The sequence below is a fragment of the Pseudophryne corroboree genome, chromosome 11, assembly GCF_028390025.1.
Source record: "Pseudophryne corroboree isolate aPseCor3 chromosome 11, aPseCor3.hap2, whole genome shotgun sequence".
Lineage (NCBI taxonomy): Eukaryota > Metazoa > Chordata > Amphibia > Anura > Myobatrachidae > Pseudophryne > Pseudophryne corroboree.
Genome location: NC_086454.1, coordinates 326,736,031 through 326,758,257, shown reverse-complemented (window position 1 = coordinate 326,758,257; position 22,227 = coordinate 326,736,031). Strand labels below are relative to the sequence as shown.

The 22,227-nt window shown below is 50.5% G+C and overlaps 1 protein-coding gene across 4 annotated transcripts in view; it reads left to right on the top strand.

Moving 5' to 3' along the window:
• LOC134969640 (Wilms tumor protein 1-interacting protein homolog) overlaps positions 1 to 22,227 on the top strand; it is a 156,267-nt gene that overhangs the window by 38,242 nt on the left and 95,798 nt on the right. For all 4 annotated transcript variants that reach the window (XR_010189512.1, XM_063945726.1, XM_063945727.1 and 1 more), the window contains exon 2: positions 18,946 to 19,047. Coding sequence is in view for 3 of the 4 variants with exons in the window: in XM_063945725.1 (XP_063801795.1) it covers positions 18,946 to 19,047 (102 nt within the window). In the remaining variant the exon portion in view is untranslated. The remainder of the gene's footprint in view (positions 1 to 18,945; positions 19,048 to 22,227) is intronic.

Sequence of the window (22,227 nt, the reverse complement as noted above, 5' to 3'; positions counted from 1 at the left end):
TGGATAGGTCCCAGAGCCGCGCCGCCGGCCCCCTTACAGAGCCAGAAGACAGAAGAGGTCCGGAAAATCGGCGGCAGAAGACGTCCTGTCTTCAACAAGGTAGCGCACAGCACTGCAGCTGTGCGCCATTGCTCTCAGCACACTTCACACTCCGATCACCGAGGGTGCAGGCCGCTGGGGGGGGGGCGCCCTGAGACGCAATAAAAACACCTTGGATGGCAAAAAAAATGCATCACATATAGCTCCTGGGCTATATGGATGAATTTAACCCCTGCCAGAATACACAGAAAAACGGGAGATAGGCTCCGCCCCCTTCTCGGCGGCCTTATCTCCTCAGCACACTGGCGCCATTTTCCCTCACAGCTCCGTTGGAGGGAAGCTCCCTGGCTCTCCCCTGCAGTCACTACACTACAGAAAGGGTTAAAAAAGAGAGGGGGGCACTAATTACGCGCAGTATTAAAAATACAGCAGCTATAAGGGGAAAAACACTTATATAAGGTTATCCCTGTGTGTGTATATATATATATATATATATATATATATATAGCGCTCTGGTGTGTGCTGGCAAACTCTCCCTCTGTCTCCCCAAAGGGCTAGTGGGGTCCTGTCCTCTATCAGAGCATTCCCTGTGTGTGTGCTGGGTGTCGGTACGTTTGTGTCGACATGTATGAGGAGAAAAATGATGTGGAGACGGAGCAGATTGCCTGTAATAGTGATGTCACCCCCTAGGGGGTCGACACCTGAGTGGATGAACTGTTGGAAGGAATTACGTGACAGTGTCAGCTCTGTATAAAAGACAGTGGTTGACATGAGACAGCCGGCTACTCAGCTTGTGCCTGTCCAGACGTCTCATAGGCCGTCAGGGGCTCTAAAGCGCCCGTTACCTCAGATGGCAGATATAGACGCCGACACGGATACTGACTCCAGTGTCGACGGTGAAGAGACAAATGTGACTTCCAGTAGGGCCACACGTTACATGATTGAGGCAATAAAAAATGTTTTACACATTTCTGATAATACAAGTACCACCAAAAAGGGGTATTATGTTCGGTGAGGAAAAACTACCTGTAGTTTTCCTGAATCTGAGAAATTAAATGAGGTGTGTGTGATGATGCGTGGGTTTCCCCCGATAACGACTGATAATTTCTAAAATGTTATTGGCATTATATCCTTTCCCGCCAGAGGTTAGGGTGCGTTGGGAAACACCCCCTAGGGTGGATAAAGCGCTCACACGCTTGTAAGAACAAGGGCTCTACCCTCTCCTGAGATGGCCGCCCTTAAGGATCCTGCTGATAGAAAGCAGGAGGGTATCCTAAAATGTATTTACACACATACTGGTGTTATACTGCGACCAGCAATCGCCTCAGCCTGGATGTGCAGTGCTGGGTTGGCGTGGTCGGATTCCCTGACTGAAAATATTGATACCCTAGATAGGGACAGTATATTATTGCCTATAGAGCATTTAAAAGATGCATTTCTATATATGCGTGATGCACAGCGGAATATTTGCCGACTGGCATCAAGTCTAAGTGCGTTGTCCATTTCTGCCAGTAGAGGGTTATGGACACGACAGTGGTCAGGTGATGCGGATTCCAAACGGCATTTGGAAGTATTGCCTTATTAAGGGGAGGAGTTATTTGGGGTCGGTCTTCCAGACCTGGTGGCCACGGCAACAGCTGGGAAATCCACGTTTGTATCCCAGGTCGCCTCTCAACATAAGAAGACGCCGTATTATCAGGCGCAGTCTTTTCGTGGGCAAGCGGACAAAAGGTTCCTCATTTCTGCCCCGTGACAGAGGGAGAGGAAAAAGGCTGCAGAAATCAGCCAGTTCCCAGGAACAGAAGCCCTCTCCCGCCTCTGCCAAGCCCTCAGTATGACGCTGGGGCTTTACAAGCAGAATCAGGCACGGTGGGGGCCCGTCTCAATGAATTTCAGCGCGCAGTGGGCTCACTCGCAAGTAGACCCCTGGATCCTTCAGGTGATATCTCAGGGGTACAAATTGGAATTCGAGACGTCTCCCCCTCGCCGTTTCCTAAAGTCGGCTTTACCGATGTCTCCTTCTGACAGGGAGGCAGTTTTGGAAGCCATTCACAAGCTGTATTCCCAGCAGGTGATAATCAAGGTACCCCTCCTGCAACAGGGAACGGGATATTCTTCCACACTGTTGTGGTACCGAAGCCGGACGCCTCGGTGAGACCGATTCTAAATCTAAAATCTTGAACACTTACATACGGAGGTTCAAATTCAAGATTGAGTCACTCAGAGCAGTGATTGCGAACCTGGAAGAAGGAGACTACATGATGTCTCGGGACATCAAGGATGCTTACCTTCATGTCCCAATTTACCCTTCTCACCAAGGGTACCTCAGGTTTATGGTACAGAACTGTCACTATCAGTTTCAGACGCTGCCGTATGGATGGTCCACGGCACCCCGGGTCTTTACCAAGGTAATGGCCGAAATGATGATACTCCTTCGAAGGAAGGGAATTTTAGTTATCCCTTACTTGGACGATTCCCTGATAAGGGTAAGATCCAGGGAACAGTTGGAGGTCGGTGTAGCACTATCTCAGGTAGTGTTGCGGCAGCACGATTGGATTCTCAATATTCCAAAATCGCAGCTGATTCCGACGACTCGTCTTCTGTTCCTAGGGATGATCCTGGACACAGTCCATAAAAGGTGTTTCTCCCGGAGGAGAAAGTCAGGGAGTTATCCGAGCTAGTCGGGAACCTCCTATAACCGAGCCAAGTCTCAGTACATCAATAAAATGGTTCTGGGAAAAATGGTGGCTTCCTACGAAGCAATCCCATTAGGCAGATTCCACGCAAGAACTTTCCAGTGGGACCTGCTGGACAAATGGTCCGGGTCGCATCTTCAGATGCATCAGCGGATAACCCTGTCACCAAGCACAAGGGTGTCTCTCCTGTGGTGGTTGCAGAGTGCTCATCTTCTAGAGGGCCGCACATTCAGGACTGGGTCCTGGTGACCACGGATGCCAGCCTGCGAGGCTGGGGAGCAGTCACACAGGGAAGGATTTTCCAGAGCTTATGGTCAAGCCTGGAGACATCACTTCACATAAATATCCTGAAGCTAAGGGCCATTTACAATGCTCTAAGCTCAGCAAGACCTCTGCTTCAAGGTCACCCGGAGTTGATCCATTCGGACAACATCACGGCAGTCACCCACGTAAACAGACAGGGTGACACAAGAAGCAGGAGGGCAATGGCAGAAGCTGCAAGGATTCTTCGCTGGGCGGAAAATCATGTGATAGCACTGTCAGCAGTATTCATTCCGGGAGTGGACAACTGGGAAGCAGACTTCCTCAGCAGACACGACCTCCACCCGGGAGAGTGGAGACTTCACCCAGAAGTCTTCCACATGTTTATAAAACTCGACAAGTATTGCGCCAGGTCAAGGGACCCTCAGGCAATAGCTGTAGACGCTCTGGTAACACAGTGGGTGTACCAGTCAGTGTATGTGTTCCCTCCTCTGCCTCTCATACCCAAGGTACTGAGAATTATAAGATGGAGAGGAGTAAGCACTATATTCGTGGCTCCGGATTGGCCAAGAAGGACTTGGTAACCGGAACTTCAAGAGATGCTCACGGAGGATCCGTGGCCTCTACCTCTAAGAAGGGACCTGCTCCAGCAAGGACCCTGTCTGTTCCAAGACTTACCGCGGCTGCGTTTGACGGCATGGCGGTTGAACGCCGGATCCTGAAGGAGAAAGGCATTCCGGATGAAGTCATTCCTATCCTGATCAAAGCCAGGAAAGATATAACCGCAAAACATTATCACCGCATTTGGCGAAAATATGTTGCGTGGTGCGAGGCCAGTAAGGCCCCGACGGAGGAATTTTCAACTAGGTCGATTCCTACATTTCCTGCAAACAGGAGTGTCTATGGGCCTGAAATGGGGGTCCATTAAGGTTCAAATTTCGGCCCTGTCAATTTTCTTCCAAAAAGAACTAGCTTCAGTCCCTGAAGTTCAGACGTTTGTGAAAGGGGTACTGTATATACAGCCTCCTTTTGTGCCTCCAGTGGCACCTTGGGATCTAAATGTAGTTTTTGGGTTCCAAAAGTCACATTGGTTTGAACCACTTAAATATGTGGAGTTAAAATATCTCACATGGAAAGTGGTCATGCTGTTGGCCCTGGCCTGGGCCAGGTGCGTGTCAGAATTGGCGGCTTTTATCCTGTAAAAGCCCTCATCTGATTTTCCATTCGGACAGGGCGGAATTGAGGACTTGTCCTCAGTTTCTCCCTAAGGTGGTTTTCAGCGTTTCACCTGAATCAACCTATTGTGGTGCCTGCGGCTACCAGGGACTTGGAGGACTCCAAGTTGCTAGACGTTGTCAGAGCCCTGGAAATATAGGTTTCCAGGACGGCTGGAGTCAGAAAATCTGACTCGTGATTTACTCTGTATGCACCCAACAAGCTGGGTGCTCCTGCTTCTAAGCAGACTATTGCTCGTTGGATTTGTAGTACAATTCAGCTTGCACATTCTGTGGCAGGCCTGCCACAGCCAAAATCTGTAAAAGCCCATTCCACAAGGAAGGTGGGCTCATCTTGGGCGGCTGCCCGAGGGGTCTCGGCTTTACAACTTTGCCGAGCAGCTACTTGGTCAGGAGCAAATACGTTTGTAAAATTCTACAAATTTGATACCCTGGCTGAGGAGGACCTGGGGTTCTCTCAATTGGTGCTGCAGAGTCATCCGCACTCTCCCGCCCGTTTGGGAGCTTTGGTATAATCCCCATGGTCCTTACGGAGTCCCCAGCATCCACTAGGACGTCAGAGAAAATAAGAATTTACTTACCGATAATTCTATTTCTCGTAGTCCGTAGTGGATGCTGGGCGCCCATCCCAAGTGCGGATTGTCTGCAATACTGGTACATAGTTATTGTTACCAAAAAATCGGGTTATTGCTGTAGTGAGCCATCTTTTCTAGAGGCTCCTCTGTTATCATGCTGTTAACTGGGTTTAGATCACAAGTTATATGGTGTGATTGGTGTGGCTGGTATGAGTCTTACCCGGGATTCAAAATCCTTCCTTATTGTGTACGCTCGTCCGGGCACAGTATCCTAACTGAGGCTTGGAGGAGGGTCATGGGGGGAGGAGCCAGTGCACACCAGGTAGTTCTAAAGCTTTACCTTTGTGCCCAGTCTCCTGCGGAGCCGCTAATCCCCATGGTCCTTACGGAGTCCCCAGCATCCACTACGGACTACGAGAAATAGAATTATCGGTAAGTAAATTCTTATTTTTTTTTGTACTTTTCAGCTCGCACCTCAGGATGCTGCAAGCTGAAATGTGTCCCCCCTGCGGCTATTCATGTCTGAACAGAGCAACAATTGAATTGCTCCATTCAGTTCCATCTAGTGGCAACTGGGTTAGAATAATTGAATCACCCCCTAGAGTCTATTCCTTTCAGTGGCGAGGCACAATGTCTGTACTTCTGTCAGTGGACTGAAAATCGCACACTGCACCAAAGCATACGTTTTTCACTGCTGGGGTGAATGGGCCTTAGTGATGCTTAAAATTCACTGACGTTTCTTCCAGGAGCATGCTATTCCGAAGGTAAGGAGTTTATCCATGGTACCGGGACTTACACCAGGGCTCCGGTGACTCGTAGTGAGTGTATCCATAGTACCGGTACTTACACCAGGGCTCCGGTGACTCGCAGTGAGTTTATCCATGGTACCGGTACTTACATCAGGGCTCCGGTGACTCGCAGTGAGTTTATCCATAGTACTGGGACTTACACCAGGGCTCTGGTGACCCGCAGTGAGTGTATCCATAGTACCGGTAGTTACACCAGGGCTCCGGTGACTCGCAGTGAGTGTATCCATGGTACCGGTAGTTACACCAGGGCTCTGGTGACTCGCAGTGAGTTTATCCATGGTACCGGTACTTACACCAGGGCTCCGGTGACTCGCAGTGAGTTTATCCATGGTACCGGTACTTACACCAGGGCTCCGGTGACTCACAGTGAGTGTATCCATGGTACCGGTAGTTACACCAGGGCTCCGGTGACTCGCAGTGAGTTTATCCATAGTACCGGTAGTTACACCAGGGCTCTGGTGACTCGCAGTGAGTGTATCCATAGTACCGGTAGTTACACCAGGGCTCCGGTGACTCGCAGTGAGTGTATCCATGGTACCGGTAGTTACACCAGGGCTCTGGTGACTCGCAGTGAGTTTATCCATGGTACCGGTACTTACACCAGGGCTCCGGTGACTCGCAGTGAGTTTATCCATAGTACCGGTAGTTACACCAGGGCTCCGGTGACTCGCAGTGAGTTTATCCATGGTACCGGTACTTACACCAGGGCTCCGGTGACTCGCAGTGAGTTTATCCATGGTACCGGTACTTACACCAGGGCTCCGGTGACTCGCAGTGAGTTTATCCATGGTACCGGGACTTACACCAGGGCTCCGGTGACTCGCAGTGAGTTTATCCATGATACCGGGACTTACACCAGGGCTCTGGTGACTCGCAGTGAGTATATCCATGGTACCGGTAGTTACACCAGGGCTCCGGTGACTCGCAGTGAGTTTATCCATGGTACCGGTAGTTACACCAGGGCTCCGGTGACTCGCAGTGAGTTTATCCATAGTACCGGTAGTTACACCAGGGCTCCGGTGACTCGCAGTGAGTTTATCCATGGTACCGGTAGTTACACCAGGGCTCCGGTGACTCGCAGTGAGTTTATCCATGGTACTGGTACTTACACCAGGGCTCTGGTGACTCGCAGTGAGTTTATCCATGGTACCGGTAGTTACATCAGGGCTCTGGTGACTCGCAGTGAGTTTATCCATGGTACCGGAATTTACACCAGGGCTCCGGTGACTCGCAGTGAGTGTATCCATAGTACCGGGACTTACACCAGGGCTCTGGTGACTCGCAGTGAGTGTATCCATAGTACCGGTAGTTACACCAGGGCTCCGGTGACTCGCAGTGAGTGTAACCATAGTACCGGTAGTTACACCAGGGTTCCGGTGACTCGCAGTGAGTGTATCCATGGTACCTGTAGTTACACCAGGGCTCCGGTGACTCGCAGTGAGTGTAACCATAGTACCGGTAGTTACACCAGGGTTCCGGTGACTCGCAGTGAGTGTATCCATGGTACCGGTACTTACACCAGGGCTCCGATGACTCGCAGTGAGTGTATCCATGGTACCGGTAGTTACACCAGGGCTCCGGTGACTCGCAGTGAGTTCATCCATAGTACCGGGACTCACACCAGGGATCTGGTGACTCGCAGTAAGTGTATCCATAGTACCGGGACTTACACCAGGGCTCCGGTGACTCGCAGTGAGTGTATCCATAGTACCGGTAGTTACACCAGGGCTCCGGTGACTTGCAGTGAGTGTATCCATGGTACCGGTACTTACACCAGGGCTCCGGTGACTCGCAGTGAGTTTATCCATGGTACCGGTACTTACACCAGGGCTCCGGTGACTCGCAGTGAGTGTATCCATAGTACCGGAATTTACACCAGGGCTCCGGTGACTCGCAGTGAGTGTATCCATAGTACCGGTACTTACACCAGGGCTCTGGTGACTCGCAGTGAGTGTATCCATAGTACCGGTACTTACACCAGGGCTCCGGTGACTCACAGTGAGTTTATCCATAGTACCGGGACTTACACCAGGGCTCTGGTGACTCGCAGTGAGTGTATCCATAGTACCGGTACTTACACCAGGGCTCCGGTGACTCGCAGTGAGTGTATCCATAGTACCGGTACTTACACCAGGGCTCCGGTGACTCGCAGTGAGTGTATCCATAGTACCGGTACTTACACCAGGGCTCCGGTGACTCGCAGTGAGTGTATCCATAGTACCGGGACTTACACCAGGGCTCTGGTGACTCGCAGTGAGTGTATCCATAGTACCGGTAGTTACACCAGGGCTCCGGTGACTCGCAGTGAGTGTATCCATGGTACCGGTAGTTACACCAGGGCTCCGGTGACTCGCAGTGAGTGTATCCATGGTACCGGTAGTTACACCAGGGCTCCGGTGACTCGCAGTGAGTGTAACCATAGTACCGGTAGTTACACCAGGGTTCCGGTGACTCGCAGTGAGTGTATCCATGGTACCGGTACTTACACCAGGGCTCCGATGACTCGCAGTGAGTGTATCCATGGTACCGGTAGTTACACCAGGGCTCCGGTGACTCGCAGTGAGTTCATCCATAGTACCGGGACTTACACCAGGGATCTGGTGACTCGCAGTAAGTGTATCCATAGTACCGGGACTTGCACCAGGGCTCCGGAGACTCGCAGTGAGTTCATCCATGGTGGAACTATTTTATAAATATAATCCTCTTTGTCAGACTCGGTCTGTTTCTCATACAGGAGCGTTTAATGATGCAACAGAATAGGTCATTACACTGAAATAAGCTGGTATTCCCACATTCTGCCTCCAGCTTGGGATTTCCTCTAACCCTCTGCAGTGCAGACATTTGGGGGTCGGAGCAGAGCTGAGCGCTGTCTGTTTGTGGAGCACATCTGAGTGTAGCTGAGTAGACTAGAAACCACGTTCTGTGCATGGAGGGGTGTAACCGGCTATAATTTGGTGTTCGCACACAGGCTACGCTTAGTGAGGGCAGAATGGTGGGTTATGCAGTGCTATGTGCACACATAAATGCGCCTGTTGTCAGATGGATCTATTTTACCTTGCCCAGGACTGGGGCATGTGTGCGTAACTAATGATGACTGGTATAAAACCAATGGTATGGATAGGGGTAATCCGGCCGCAGAAATACTCCCAACTCTGTATATGGGAGAATATCCGCATTTACTTCCATCCATGCAGTGTGTGAACAGTTACTGCCGGCTTGTGTTATCTCAGCTCCTGCTCTTTAGTGGGGGTAGACCAGCGTTCTCGCTTGGTACTTTATATGCTCCCCTGAATATTGTCAGGCTATAGAATAGCTGTGTCCACCCCAACCTGTCCCTGGTGTGCTTATTCCCATGAGGAGACTCGTCATAGCTGGAGACTTTATTATTTATCCAGTCGCTGCAACGGGATAGGTAATGCTTGTCCGTTAGTGTTAGAGCCGCAGGTCATGGTAGATGCACATGCTGCCTGGAAGGAGCTGTATATCTAATACAGTATGGCTTACTAATATAGGGGCGGGTACAGTGCAACAACCCACGCCATGTGTGTAGCGGAACTTGGCGTTATTTCTCAAAGCACATCTGTGCAGGCCTTTGTGTATGGAGCCATACTGCCGTATATGCCTGTAAGGAGGCGTGCATTTAGCACCTCCTATAGAGCAGATGCATGTACACACACATGATGGTGACGTGTAATTTACGTGTCACCGGTGTTGCTAGATCTCCTTTTACACTTGTAATTTTAGGGGAGAGATTGGGATGTTTCCCTGAAGACCCGGAGGTCAGGCGTTCCATAGAGAAAAAGCGAACGGACAGATCCCCATAATTGCAATAACCGCAAATGACCTCCATGGTTACGGACCTCCAAACTAACGGGCCGATCCCGGACTAGATCTCCTTTTACACTTGTCATTTTGGGTGAGAGATGGGAATGTTTCCATGAAGACCCGGAGGTCAGGCGTTCCATAGAGAAAAAGCGAACAGACAGATCCCCATAATTGCAATAACCGCAAATGACCTCCATGGTTACGGTCTCACTGCGGCAAAGGAGGCAGGCTCCCCCTCTGTCGGGGTGATACTCTGCTCACACTCCAGAATCGGGAGACTTTCTCACACCTGTTCCCATTATCGCCTCTTGCTGCCAGGACGAGTAACGCTAGAACATCCTTCTTTGGGGTAATAATCATTGCGCTTTGCTGCATCTCTATCCCGCGTTTCCCGATTAAGGAGCGTCTGGGCTGTAATATGTCTGGGATAAGGAGTATTCCGTGCGTGGGAAGAGGTCCAGGAAAAGCTCTTACACAAACATGTGTCCCCCCTGTAATAATAGTGCAGATCTGAGCCCCGTCTGCCCGGCATGCATAATGCGGAAACGTTCAGAGCGTCCTACGCATAAATGGCCGGCTCCTGGTACACGTCTGTGTGTTCCCCCTAATCTCTTCCTTTCTTCCCAGCCCAACGGATCCCGAGCCCCTGCCGCAACTTTCCCACGTTGGAACTTTGATGTGGGGAGATAACGCCGGCGCTTTGCCAGTAAGCATAACAGACTGGGCCAGATGGTCTCCTCACTTGTGCACTTTCAGTGGGTCCCTGGGGCAGGATAGCGAGAAGTAAATAATGAATACAGAAAATACAGGCTGCTTTATATAACAGTAGGCAGTGATTATTTGTGAACAGTCCAGGCTTTAGTAGGGTAAGTTGTACCACAAATATTTAAAATTGAGCTTTGTAGGTTATATATGTCCATCACCTCTACAATACAAACTGCCTAATGATATAATAAACAGAATTATTTTCTTGTTCAAGGGGGTATGGGTCAATACGGTCAACCATACTTAGGTCAACAGTCATTAGGTCGACCACTATTGGTCGACACTGACTAAGTCGACACCTGACATATGTCGGCCTTTTTCCATGTCGAACTGAGTGTTTAAAAAAAAATGTTGATGTCGTTTTCGTTAAGTGACTGGGAACCCGAATTAGTGCACCGTGTCCCCTCGCATGGCTCGCCACTATTCCCAATCGTAGTCCACGTGGATCGTAAAGTATGAAAAAGTTCAAAACATTTTAAAAGTGGAAAAACTCATGTCGACCAATAGTGGTCGACCTAATGATGTATACCGTTCAAGGCACAGGATGCCCTCTCCAGACCATAATGCACATATGAGATCTAGAAATCCAGTAGACCGTGTTTGTGTACTGGCGTCCGTAACTGGGGTGTAACTTTATATTTCCTGTACAGCAAAGGGCGAGATAGAGATTCTGTCATTTTGAGGCCTGAACTAGTCTTATTTACTAGAAGTTGGTCTCTTTACTGAGAGATGAGGCACTTGGTGAAGTGGCTAGATCCATCATCCTAGTGAATTTAGAACTCCGTGTATGGGGATAGATTTACTCGTCTCTTCCAGTCACATCTGCCACTAAACATATACGTGAGGGGTATGTGTAGGGTAGAGAGGAATACGTAACGTTCTGTGAACGGATGGCTAAGCTCGCTGTAGTAATTGGGTTCTGGTGGCGGTTTAGTCATCAGTCTGCGTGTTCCTGGTCTGTGAGGGGAAAGCCCATTTGGCTGTCTCTGCATTGCTGCCGTACAGCAGCACGTTGCAGAGTAGTTTAATTACTGCACAGTTTGCCGTTTTAATTCCAGTCTATGGCACGGAGCGGGGATGAGTCAAATGAATGTGTCTTTAGAAGGTTGTAATGACCCGTTTTGTTTACTGAGCAATTAATTAAAGGGCAGTTAAACCACAGGCGCGATGGCTTGGGTCTCCTCCTAGTCTAAGTGTTTTCTCTTTAACGGTTGTGTAGCCGCTGGTTGTAATCTCTGTCAGGACATGTCTCGGCAGAACGAGAAGTCGCTGCCGTCTGTGTGCCATATTATGGGCTATACCTATTTACCTGCCGGTGGTGCTGGGTCATAAGGGTTCTTCGATGCGATTGTCCAAACAGGACTATGCGGCGTTCTTAGAGGGAGATTGCCTCAATCCCGTGCAACATGGAAGAGAACACGTCTGCACCTTCAGGTAACATGTACTTCATAGGTAAAATGTATTTATTTATTTTCTCCCTTAAATGGGTTTTGATCACCAACTCTTTCCCCCATAGTAAAACCGAAGTACTCAAGAGTGCTGACTGTATATGGGACAAATGTATTACCATATTACAGGATTTTATTCTAATAGAATAGAGCAGAGTTTCCCAAACTCTGCCATTACAAACCAGGTTTTAAGGATAATCATGCTTGAGTCCAGATGGTTAAATCAAATTTGCGGGGCTACTTTAAGTCACCTCTGCTCAAGCATGGTAATGGCAGAGTTTGGGAAACTCTGGAATAATGTCCTCCGTCCGCACCTTCCCCACATTGTGTAATGCAGAGATGTTGCTACACAGTGGCTGTAAATAGAGACTATTGGACAGATTCAATTAGCCACGGTAAAATCTTTGTTTATTGCTGCTTGAATCGTTCTGTAATTTCACTTACAGTGTGTGCACACTCCTATTTTATGTGCAGTTCAGTTGGGAAAACGGTTATTGTGGTTGCATGGTGATTCTGGCTGGTAATACCCACTTAAGTGTGGGGGTGAGTGGGGAAATCAGCCTGTACACCCAAAATTTAGCTTTCTACAAGTAACTTACCTTGGTGACCCATGAATGTGCTGCACTGTTGGTATACATTTACAGACACCGTGGGCACGATTCAATTCATAGACCGTTGAATAGCGCCGGGAAATAGCTCCCGGGGCTATTCAATACAGTGCTATGTGACGCCCAACGACAGGATTTCTTCTTGCACCCCGGAGGTGCAAGAAGAAAGCAGAAGTACAACAAAAGTGCCGACACGATGCTGATTTCTGCCCTTAGCGCGGCGGAAACAGCGTAGCGCTGGGCACCTAAGTCGGAGAATGCCTGTTCTCCCGACACAACACCCTGTTTAGTCTGGGAGAATGGGCATTCTCCGACTTACCACTGCGCTGTATTCAATAGCGCCGGGAGTTAATTCCCTAGCGTTATTCAACGGTCATCGAATTGAATCGAGCCCTTTATCTACAGTATATTTGATTCTTTCCATACATTGGAACTCTTGACTTGCTCAGTGATGGTGGCAGTTCCTGTGAAGGAACAGGATGGCCTGGTGAGTAGCACTGTGGTCTCTCATCCCTGGGGCATGGCCTCTATTCCCATTAGGGAACCGTCCGTGTACAGTTTTATTCCTACGGTCCACAAATATAGACTGGTAGTTTATTGGTCTTTGTATGGGGTGGTCCCTAGCGGGTGGGTAGGGAATCCATACTGCACACTCCATTGGTGGAGGGGCTGATGGAGACAGTAAAGTGCTGTGTACTATGTAGCCGTCATATAAATGGGGGTTAATAATGGGAACATACTGAATCTCGGCATGCATTCGACTAAACCTCCGCATTCTTATGTCATTCCTCTTATACCAGCAGAGATTACGCCCCCGCAAAGGGTTAACGCTTGGTTTGTGAAAATATTTTCCCAAACACTCTCACCCCCATCGCCAGTCACCTCCCCGGCCGCCCACATTTTTCCATAATCACATTCCAAGACAAGCAAATACACAACTAAACATTGCGGTTATCGTTCCTTCACAAGCTTTTTGTTCCCTAGTTTGTCATTTATCGTCTAGGGGGACTGCCGTCCCTCTGCGCCCTGTAGCAACTAAATGTACTTGAAAGAATGATTGAGTCCAGTCTGGGGGAAGCTGTTGCAGCACAGCCCCTTCTAGCTCTGGCACGTCCCCTGGGTAGATTGATCAGATCCTCACCTAGTCTTTTGTCAGTGTTTTTATGTGTGATGATTGCTGGTAGAAATAAGCCAATTTCCGAATCGGCACACGCTATTCTGGTGCGTTGATATTACCGACGCAAACCCAGTTAGTATTCTTTGCATTTGCCCATGGTACTTTAAAACTAAGGTGACCCAAACTGTTGTTTTTCGAGCCTAGAATCCCGTCCTACGTCTTCCTTCCACAGATTACAGTCTGCCGGTGTGTACGGATATCTGCAGTAACTGGGCAGCGTACACTGCATTCTGACGACCTTGGCCATCTGGTCACTTAGATGTGTCTCAGTGTGATAACTGTGTTCGCTCAGTATGTTTAGAGTCAAATAGACTTTTATCTACGTTTTGCCTTTATTATGAATGGGACTTGTGTACTGGCAGTTTGCTGGTATACAACCATAGACTTCAATAGAACAGTGCCACCCAGTGGTCAGTTCAATACAAATGCTTGTTGGCTTCTCTGGTGAGTGAAGGGTCTTGGTTTAGGCCGATTTCGTGGTCAGACAAGAAAGAAGCGCTGCACAGCTATGTCTTTCAATGTGTGTGACCTGTAATCCTCCCATGATGCTTGTGTCAGGATGGCGCTCGCTCCGTTCCCGGATCACCCTGTAATCATCCATAGACTGCCTCCGGCTTGTTCTAGGAGGATCCACTAAGATCCCTCTCCAGCCCGCCGATCAGGTGTATGCATCCAGCAGTCCATTTGCCAGGATTAAGCTGCCCAGAGATCCTGGAACACTGTCTGATATGTAAGGAATGTGCTTTCTCCAATGGCTGCAAGTGTCAAGGAAATGCTCTGTGGAGATAACCAGCGTTTCCCATCAGGGGTTAAACGCCGATATTCTGCCACGTTATCAGAAGGCAGCACATGGGCATGGTTGTGCCGCATTCTGTAATTGCACATTACTGGCGTGTTTTTGCAGTGTCCCCCCCCCCCCCCCTCCCAATCCTTCCTGTGGCTGTAATGTGACTTGTAGATTTCGGCTCAGTAAGATCTCGTGTATGGGTTTCTAGATTTTATTTTTACTGAAAGATGCAGAGTTTGTAATGTAAGTAAGCAGCCAGGTAAACCATCTGCACATATAGCTACAAACCTTTAGAAGGAAATTATACTGGAACTCCTATATAGCATGTATATTATCTGTGGAGGGTCTGGTGTCCCCGTGCTTAGAAGATGCTTTGCTCAGTATTTCTGACTTCTTTTTATTGTTGGTTAGAAGTATTCTCCTGTATCCGCGCATGAGCTGACTGATGCGCAGTTGGCCCTTTCATTCCTATAGTGCATTCTGTATGTGGTGGGTCCACTTAGTGCATTGCCAGGTGCAGACACCTGACCGGCTGAGCGGGTGTATCGGCTAGCTGTAGGAAAGGCTGACCCCAATAAGAGTTGTTGGCGGTAAGTACTGCAAAATGGGCAGTGGTACATGGTGATGGAGGATGTGACCAATTCCCACACGTTGCTACAGCCAGCCGTAGGTTGTCCTCACTACATACAACATGCTTAGAGCAGCATAATCGGGCAGATTGTATTCCAGCTTTCCCAATTCTGCACACTGGCAACCATCCCCCCCAATAACATGCGCAGCCCTGCCCATATATTTAGCAGCAGCAAATCCGTTTCTACATGTTGATTTCTTATGCAGAGCATGCGTGTTGGCTGAGGCAGTGTGCAGGGATGGAGAACAGTCATGGTGGTACATGCGTGTTGGATGAGGCAGTGTGCAGGGATGGAGAACAGTCATGGTAGTACCATACGTGTTGGATGAGGTAGTGTGCAGGGATGGAGAACAGTCATAGTAGTACATACGTGTTGGATGAGGTAGTGTGCAGGAATGGAGAACAGTCATGGTGGTACATGTGTGTTGGTTGAGGCAGTGTGCAGGAATGGAGAACAGGCAATATGGTACATACGTGTTGGATGAGGCAGTGTGCAGGGATAGAGAACAGTCATGGCGGTACATATGTGTTGGATGAGGCAGTGTGCAGGGATGGAGTACAGTCATGGTAGTACATGCATGTTGGTTGAGGGCTGGTGCAGGGATGGAGAACAGTCATGGTAGTACATACGTGTTGGATGAGGCAGTGTGCAGGGACGGAGTACAGTCATGGCGGTACATACGTGTTGGATGAGGCAGTGTGCAGGGACGGAGTACAGTCATGGCGGTACATACGTGTTGGATGAGGCAGGGATGGAGAACAGTCATGGTGGTACATACATGTTGAATGAGGCAGTGTGCAGGGATGGAGAACAGTCATGGTAGTACATACGTGTTGGATGAGGCAGGGATGGAGAACAGTCATGGTGGTACATACATGTTGAATGAGGCAGTGTGCAGGGATGGAGAACAGTCATGGTGGTACATATGTGTTGAATGAGGCAGTGTGCAGGGATGGAGAACAGTCATGGTAGTACATACGTGTTGGATGAGGCAGTGTGCAGGGACGGAGAACAGTCATGGCGGTACATACGTGTTGGATGAGGCAGGGATGGAGAACAGTCATGGTGGTACATACATGTTGGATGAGGTAGTGTGCAGGGATGGAGAACAGTCATGGTGGTACATGTGTGTTGGTTGAGGCAGTGTGCAGGAATGGAGAACAGGCAATATGGCACATGCGTGTTGGATGAGGCAGTGTGCAGGGATGGAGTACAGTCATGGTAGTACATGCATGTTGGTTGAGGGATGGTGCAGGGATGGAGAACAGTCATGGCGGTACATACATGTTGGATGAGGCAGGGATGGAGAACCGTCATGGTGGTACATACGTGTTGGATGAAGCAGTGTCCAGGGATGGAGAATAGTCATGGTGGTACTTGCATGTTGGTGCAGTCATGGTGGTACATACGTGTTGGATGAGACAGTGTACACGGATGGAGATCAGTGTAATTATGACATCTGGCAGTATTTGTATGAATGATTGTCTGAGCGGGAGTGCTAGTCTATAGAAGGCGTCATATTTCCCCAACATGATGAACTTAAAGTCCATTGGTTCCTTCAGGGCCATAACGATACTGTCTTCAAACTGCTGAGCCATCCTGGGGACCTCTGACAGTGACAGGGAAACTTCCCCATTTCCTGGGGGCCTCCTAGGGGAGGGCCCCATTCTCCCTGCTGTGGTTGCAAGTTTTGGAGCTAAGTTGCTGTTGTGCAATCACTTACACCTCCCTCTGCTGGTTGTGTAGTATTGGAGCATTGGTGCTTTCCCAAAGTGGGAGGCAAAGCAAATTCTGACCGATTCCGAACTCCTGCTACAGAGTCTGGCTCAGGCCTCTAGTCCAGGTCTGTACACCCTTGGAAATAAGGGAGCTATAGCTTGTGTCAAAAAGGCCAAAACCACTGTTAACATGCTGCAGGGTGCACAGGCGCCTTTGATGACCCATCCATGAAGTCTACAAGTTGTATATGAAAGTTCAACATTTGGCGATTTTTGTTCAGCAAGGTGTAAGAGATCCGCAGCCAGTCTCCGCTCTGCTCTAGCATGTGTCCACCAGTATTGCTGGGTGACCTTATTTGACTATACCTGTGGCCTTTGGTCATTCCGTTCCGTTTCAGACTGCAAAAATCTTTAATATTGAGGTCTCTACAGGTCAGGTTGGCTCGTCTCTCTGCCAGATGAGAGGATACAGACGGTGATTAGCAGCAGATGGCTGTGGGTGATTACTAGAGAGCATTTCTGTCTCTGAGATAAATCAATGAGACCACAAAGGGTTCAGATGTGGTGACCAGACCCCTAAACCCCCCCACCCAAAGCAGGACCGCATATATATACAGCATTATCTGTAATGGACGTCTTGCAGTAGCTGTATCGGAACCATTAAATGGCTGCGCCGCCCACACCTTATGTCCGCCAGGTGTCACAAGGTAACTATGTGATGTAACCGTTCCACAGTATTGGGTTGCATTAAGAGAAAATAAAGAAAAGAATCCTGTATGACAGATACTGGGGGACTCCAGCAGGAGATGAGGACAGGCTTTGCAATATCTGCCATGTGTTTTGCACCCACACCTCAGGCTGCTGTGATCCAGGGCTGAATTTCTTACCTCCCGTGTCTCCAGCAGGCCAAGTTTTCGGATTGTCCTTAACTTGGCAGATGTAGCTTAATTGGCTGAGCAGAAATGAAAGCTCTGGCAGCTGTTCACGCCTGAACGGAGTAACCATTGAATTGCTCCGTCGGGCGCCCTGCATTGACATCTACCGGTGCAAACAGTTGAATCACCCCCCCCCGTGTATTCTTGTAATGGTAATCCGAGAAATGTGGAAATGTGATTGATCAGTGGCAGATGAGGAGTGTCCTGGAAGCATCTTGCTTTACGAGTGGCCAAACTAGTTTACTCTCACACTTAGGAGGGGGGGGGGGGGGGGGGGTTGGCAGCCATTCATCTGCCCATGGCTCAGCGCGCCCTAACAGAGCAACAATGGAATTGCTCCATTGGGCACCATCTAATGGTGGCTGCGGGGAGAATCAATGGAGTCCCCACCCACTCACACTTACTGTCTAACCTGCACTAGGCCCCATAACAAAGGTTTGCAGGTGAATCTCTGTCAGAGACGTATGTATTGTATGTTCTATATGGTATATTCCTGCACCGTTTAGTGGTAATGTTTTGCTCAGCCGTCACGGATCCATATAGCGCCTTCCAGCTGTCACCAGTGCGGCACGTTCTGCAGAGTTGTGCACCAGTCTTACAGGTGACTCTGCACTCGAGCGGTGTCCGGACATGTCTTTCTCATCCCTGATGTCTGACACCTTTTCCGCTACTTATACAAGCGCTCCTCTGTCAGTTGGGAAATGAGAACATGAAGGATGGAACAGACTGCGTCCTACCATCTCCCACGTGTGAGGACGGGTGAGGAGTGCTCTGCTCCATGTCACTTGCTGCACTTTCTGCAGTGTATAAGTCTGATCTTTTGCTGTTATATACTGTAGAAGACTGATATATGGCTGTAATATTCTGTATGAGACTGCTACTGTGCTGATATCTGCTTCTAATATATGTATAATACAGAAATACTGTGGGATAACATATTACAGATAGCCCTGGTTATGCATCCCCCTGTAGTAATCTGCACATGTTACCCCGGGTTGGGGATGGAATCCCCGGCAGCCGGGATCCCGGAGGTCCGTATACCAACACCGGAAACCCGGCTGTCAGAATGCCGGCAGCGGGGCAAGCGATACAAAGCACCTTGCGGGCGCGCTGCGCTCGCTACAGGTTCTATTACCACTCTATGGGTGCCGTGGACACCCACGAGGGGGAATAGCCCTGGCGCAGCTGTCGGTATTCTGACTGCCGGGATATTAACTACATCCCGATACCCCCGCTTACTGCTTATTCATTGGGCTTAACCAATTCAAACCATTATCTAGTGACCTCACTGAGGCACCAAGTCCCGTTATCTCTGGTATTGGCTCTCCCCACGGAACATGTAGGTGCCTGATGTGTTATTGTGGCTTATGTAGAATGGGGTTTCGGGTGTGTCTCTGGGTCCTCCATGCTGATGACTCTCCTCTTGTCTCCACAGGAATTTGTATCAAATGTGGGAAGGGGGTGTACGGAGCCAGCCAGGCCTGCCAAGCCATGGGCAACCTGTTCCACACCAACTGCTTCACGTGCTGCTCCTGTGGTAAGTCCAGCGTACCATTGATCTGTCGGGGTAGGTACCCTCAGCTCCTGAGCATCCTGCTCAGCTCCTGGAGTGTGCAATCACACGTCCCAAGGAAACCCTGGCAGGAAGCAATGTGCCACCCTCTGCACGGGATGGAGCATCTGCTGACCCAGGGGGGCATATTGTAGGCAGGATGGATGTTAATTGGCCCGGTTGAAAGGAACGCAGGGTCGTTATATCAGATGTTTTATGTGACAATTTCCCAGCTTATCATTACTCCCCTCCCTTGCACTGTCTTGCAGCCAATCACTGCTCCTCCCTTGCACTGTCTTGCAGCCAACCACTGCTCCTCCCTTGCATTGTCTTGCAGCCAATCACTGCTCCTCCCTTGCACTGTCTTGCAGCCAACCACTGCTCCTCCCTTGCACTGTCTTGCAGCCAATCACTGCTCCTCCCTTGCACTGTCTTGCAGCCAACCACTGCTCCTCCCTTGCATTGTCTTGCAGCCACTCACTGCTCCTCCCTTGCACTGTCTTGCAGCCAACCACTGCTCCTCCCTTGCATTGTCTTGCAGCCAATCACTGCTCCTCCCTTGCATTGTCTTGCAGCCAATCACTGCTCCTCCCTTGCATTGTCTTGCAGCCATTCACTGCTCCTCCCTTGCACTGTCTTGCAGCAAATCACTGCTCCTCCCTTGCACTGTCTTGCAGCCATTCACAGCTCCCCCCCCCCCACCATTGCACTGTCTTGCAGCCAATCACTGCTCCTCCCTTGCACTGTCTTGCAGCCAATCACTGCTCCTCCCTTGCACTGTCTTGCAGCCAATCACTGCTCCTCCCTTGCACTGTCTTGCAGCCAATCACTGCTCCTCCCTTGCATTGTCTTGCAGCCAATCACTGCTCCTCCCTTGCATTGTCTTGCAGCCATTCACTGCTCCTCCCTTGCACTGTCTTGCAGCAAATCACTGCTCCTCCCTTGCACTGTCTTGCAGCCATTCACAGCTCCCCCCCCCCCCACCATTGCACTGTCTTGCAGCCAATCACTGCTCCTCCCTTGCACTGTCTTGCAGCCAATCACTGCTCCTCCCTTGCACTGTCTTGCAGCCAATCACTGCTCCTCCCTTGCACTGTCTTGCAGCCAATCACTGCTCCTCCCTTGCATTGTCTTGCAGCCATTCACTGCTCCTCCCTTGCATTGTCTTGCAGCCAGTCACTGCTCCTCCCTTGCACTGCCTTGCAGCCAATCACTGCTCCCCCCCCTTGCACTGCCTTGCAGCCAATCACTGCTCCCCCCCTTGCACTGTCTTGCAGCCAATCACTGCTCCTCCCTTGCACTGTCTTGCAGCCAACCACTGCTCCTCCCTTGCACTGTCTTGCAGCCAACCACTGCTCCTCCCTTGCACTGTCTTGCAGCCAATCACTGCTCCTCCCTTGCACTGTCTTGCAGCCAACCACTGCTCCTCCCTTGCATTGTCTTGCAGCCACTCACTGCTCCTCCCTTGCACTGTCTTGCAGCCAACCACTGCTCCTCCCTTGCACTGTCTTGCAGCCAATCACTGCTCCTCCCTTGCATTGTCTTGCAGCCAATCACTGCTCCTCCCTTGCATTGTCTTGCAGCCATTCACTGCTCCTCCCTTGCACTGTCTTGCAGCAAATCACTGCTCCTCCCTTGCACTGTCTTGCAGCCATTCACAGCTCCCCCCCCCACCATTGCACTGTCTTGCAGCCAATCACTGCTCCTCCCTTGCACTGTCTTGCAGCCAATCACTGCTCCTCCCTTGCACTGTCTTGCAGCCAATCACTGCTCCTCCCTTGCACTGTCTTGCAGCCAATCACTGCTCCTCCCTTGCATTGTCTTGCAGCCAATCACTGCTCCTCCCTTGCATTGTCTTGCAGCCAATCACTGCTCCTCCCTTGCATTGTCTTGCAGCCAATCACTGCTCCTCCCTTACATTGTCTTGCAGCCAATCACTGCTCCCCCCCTTGCACTGTCTTGCGGCCAATCACTGCTCCCCCCCTTGCACTGTCTTGCGGCCAATCACTGCTCCCCCCCTTGCACTGTCTTGCGGCCAATCACTGCTCCCCCCCTTGCACTGTCTTGCGGCCAATCACTGCTCCCCCCCTTGCACTGTCTTGCAGCCAATCACTGCTCCCCCCTTGCACTGTCTTGCAGCCAATCACTGCTCCTCCCTTGCATTGTCTTGCAGCCACTCACTGCTCCTCCCTTGCACTGTCTTGCAGCCAATCACTGCTCCCCCTTGCACTGTCTTGCAGCAGTTCACTGCTCCCCCCCCTTGCAGTGTCTTGCAGACAATCACTGCTCCCCCCCCCCCCGCAGTGTCTTGCAGCCAATCATTGCTCCCTCCCCCCGCACTATCTTGCAGCCAATCACTGCTCCCCCCCCCCCTTGCACTGTCTTGAAGGCGATCACTGCTCCCCCCTTGCACTGTCTTGAAGCCAATCACTGCTCCCCCCTTGCACTGTCTTGAAGCCAATCACAGCTCCCCTCTCCCCCCTTGCACTGTCTTGAAGCCAATCACTGCTGCCCCCCATGCACTGTCTTGAAGCCAATCACAGCTCCCCAACCCCTTGCACTGTTTTGCTGCCAATCACTGCCTACCACAACCCCCCGCACGGTCTTGCATCAATCACTGATCCCTTCCCGCCCCCCCCCCCCCCCTGCACTGTCTTGCAGCCAATCACTGCCCCCCCTGCACTGTCTTGCAGCCAATCACTGCTCCCCCCCTTGCACTGTCTTGCAGCCAATCACTGCTCCCCCCCTTGCACTGTCTTGCGGCCAATCACTGCTCCCCCCCTTGCACTGTCTTGCGGCCAATCACTGCTCCCCCCCCTTGCACTGTCTTGCGGCCAATCACTGCTCCCCCCCCCCATTGCACTGTCTTGCGGCCAATCACTGCTCCCCCCTTGCACTGTCTTGCAGCCAATCACTGCCCCCCCCCCTGCACTGTCTTGCGGCCAATCACTGCTCCCCCCCATTGCACTGTCTTGCAGCCAATCACTGCTCCCCCCTTGCACTGTCTTGCAGCCAATCACTGCTCCCCCCTTGCACTGTCTTGCAGCCAATCACTGCTCCCCCCTTGCACTGTCTGGCAGCCAATCACTGCTCCCCCCCTTGCACTGTCTTGCGGCCAATCACTGCTCCCCCCCTTGCACTGTCTTGCGGCCAATCACTGCTCCC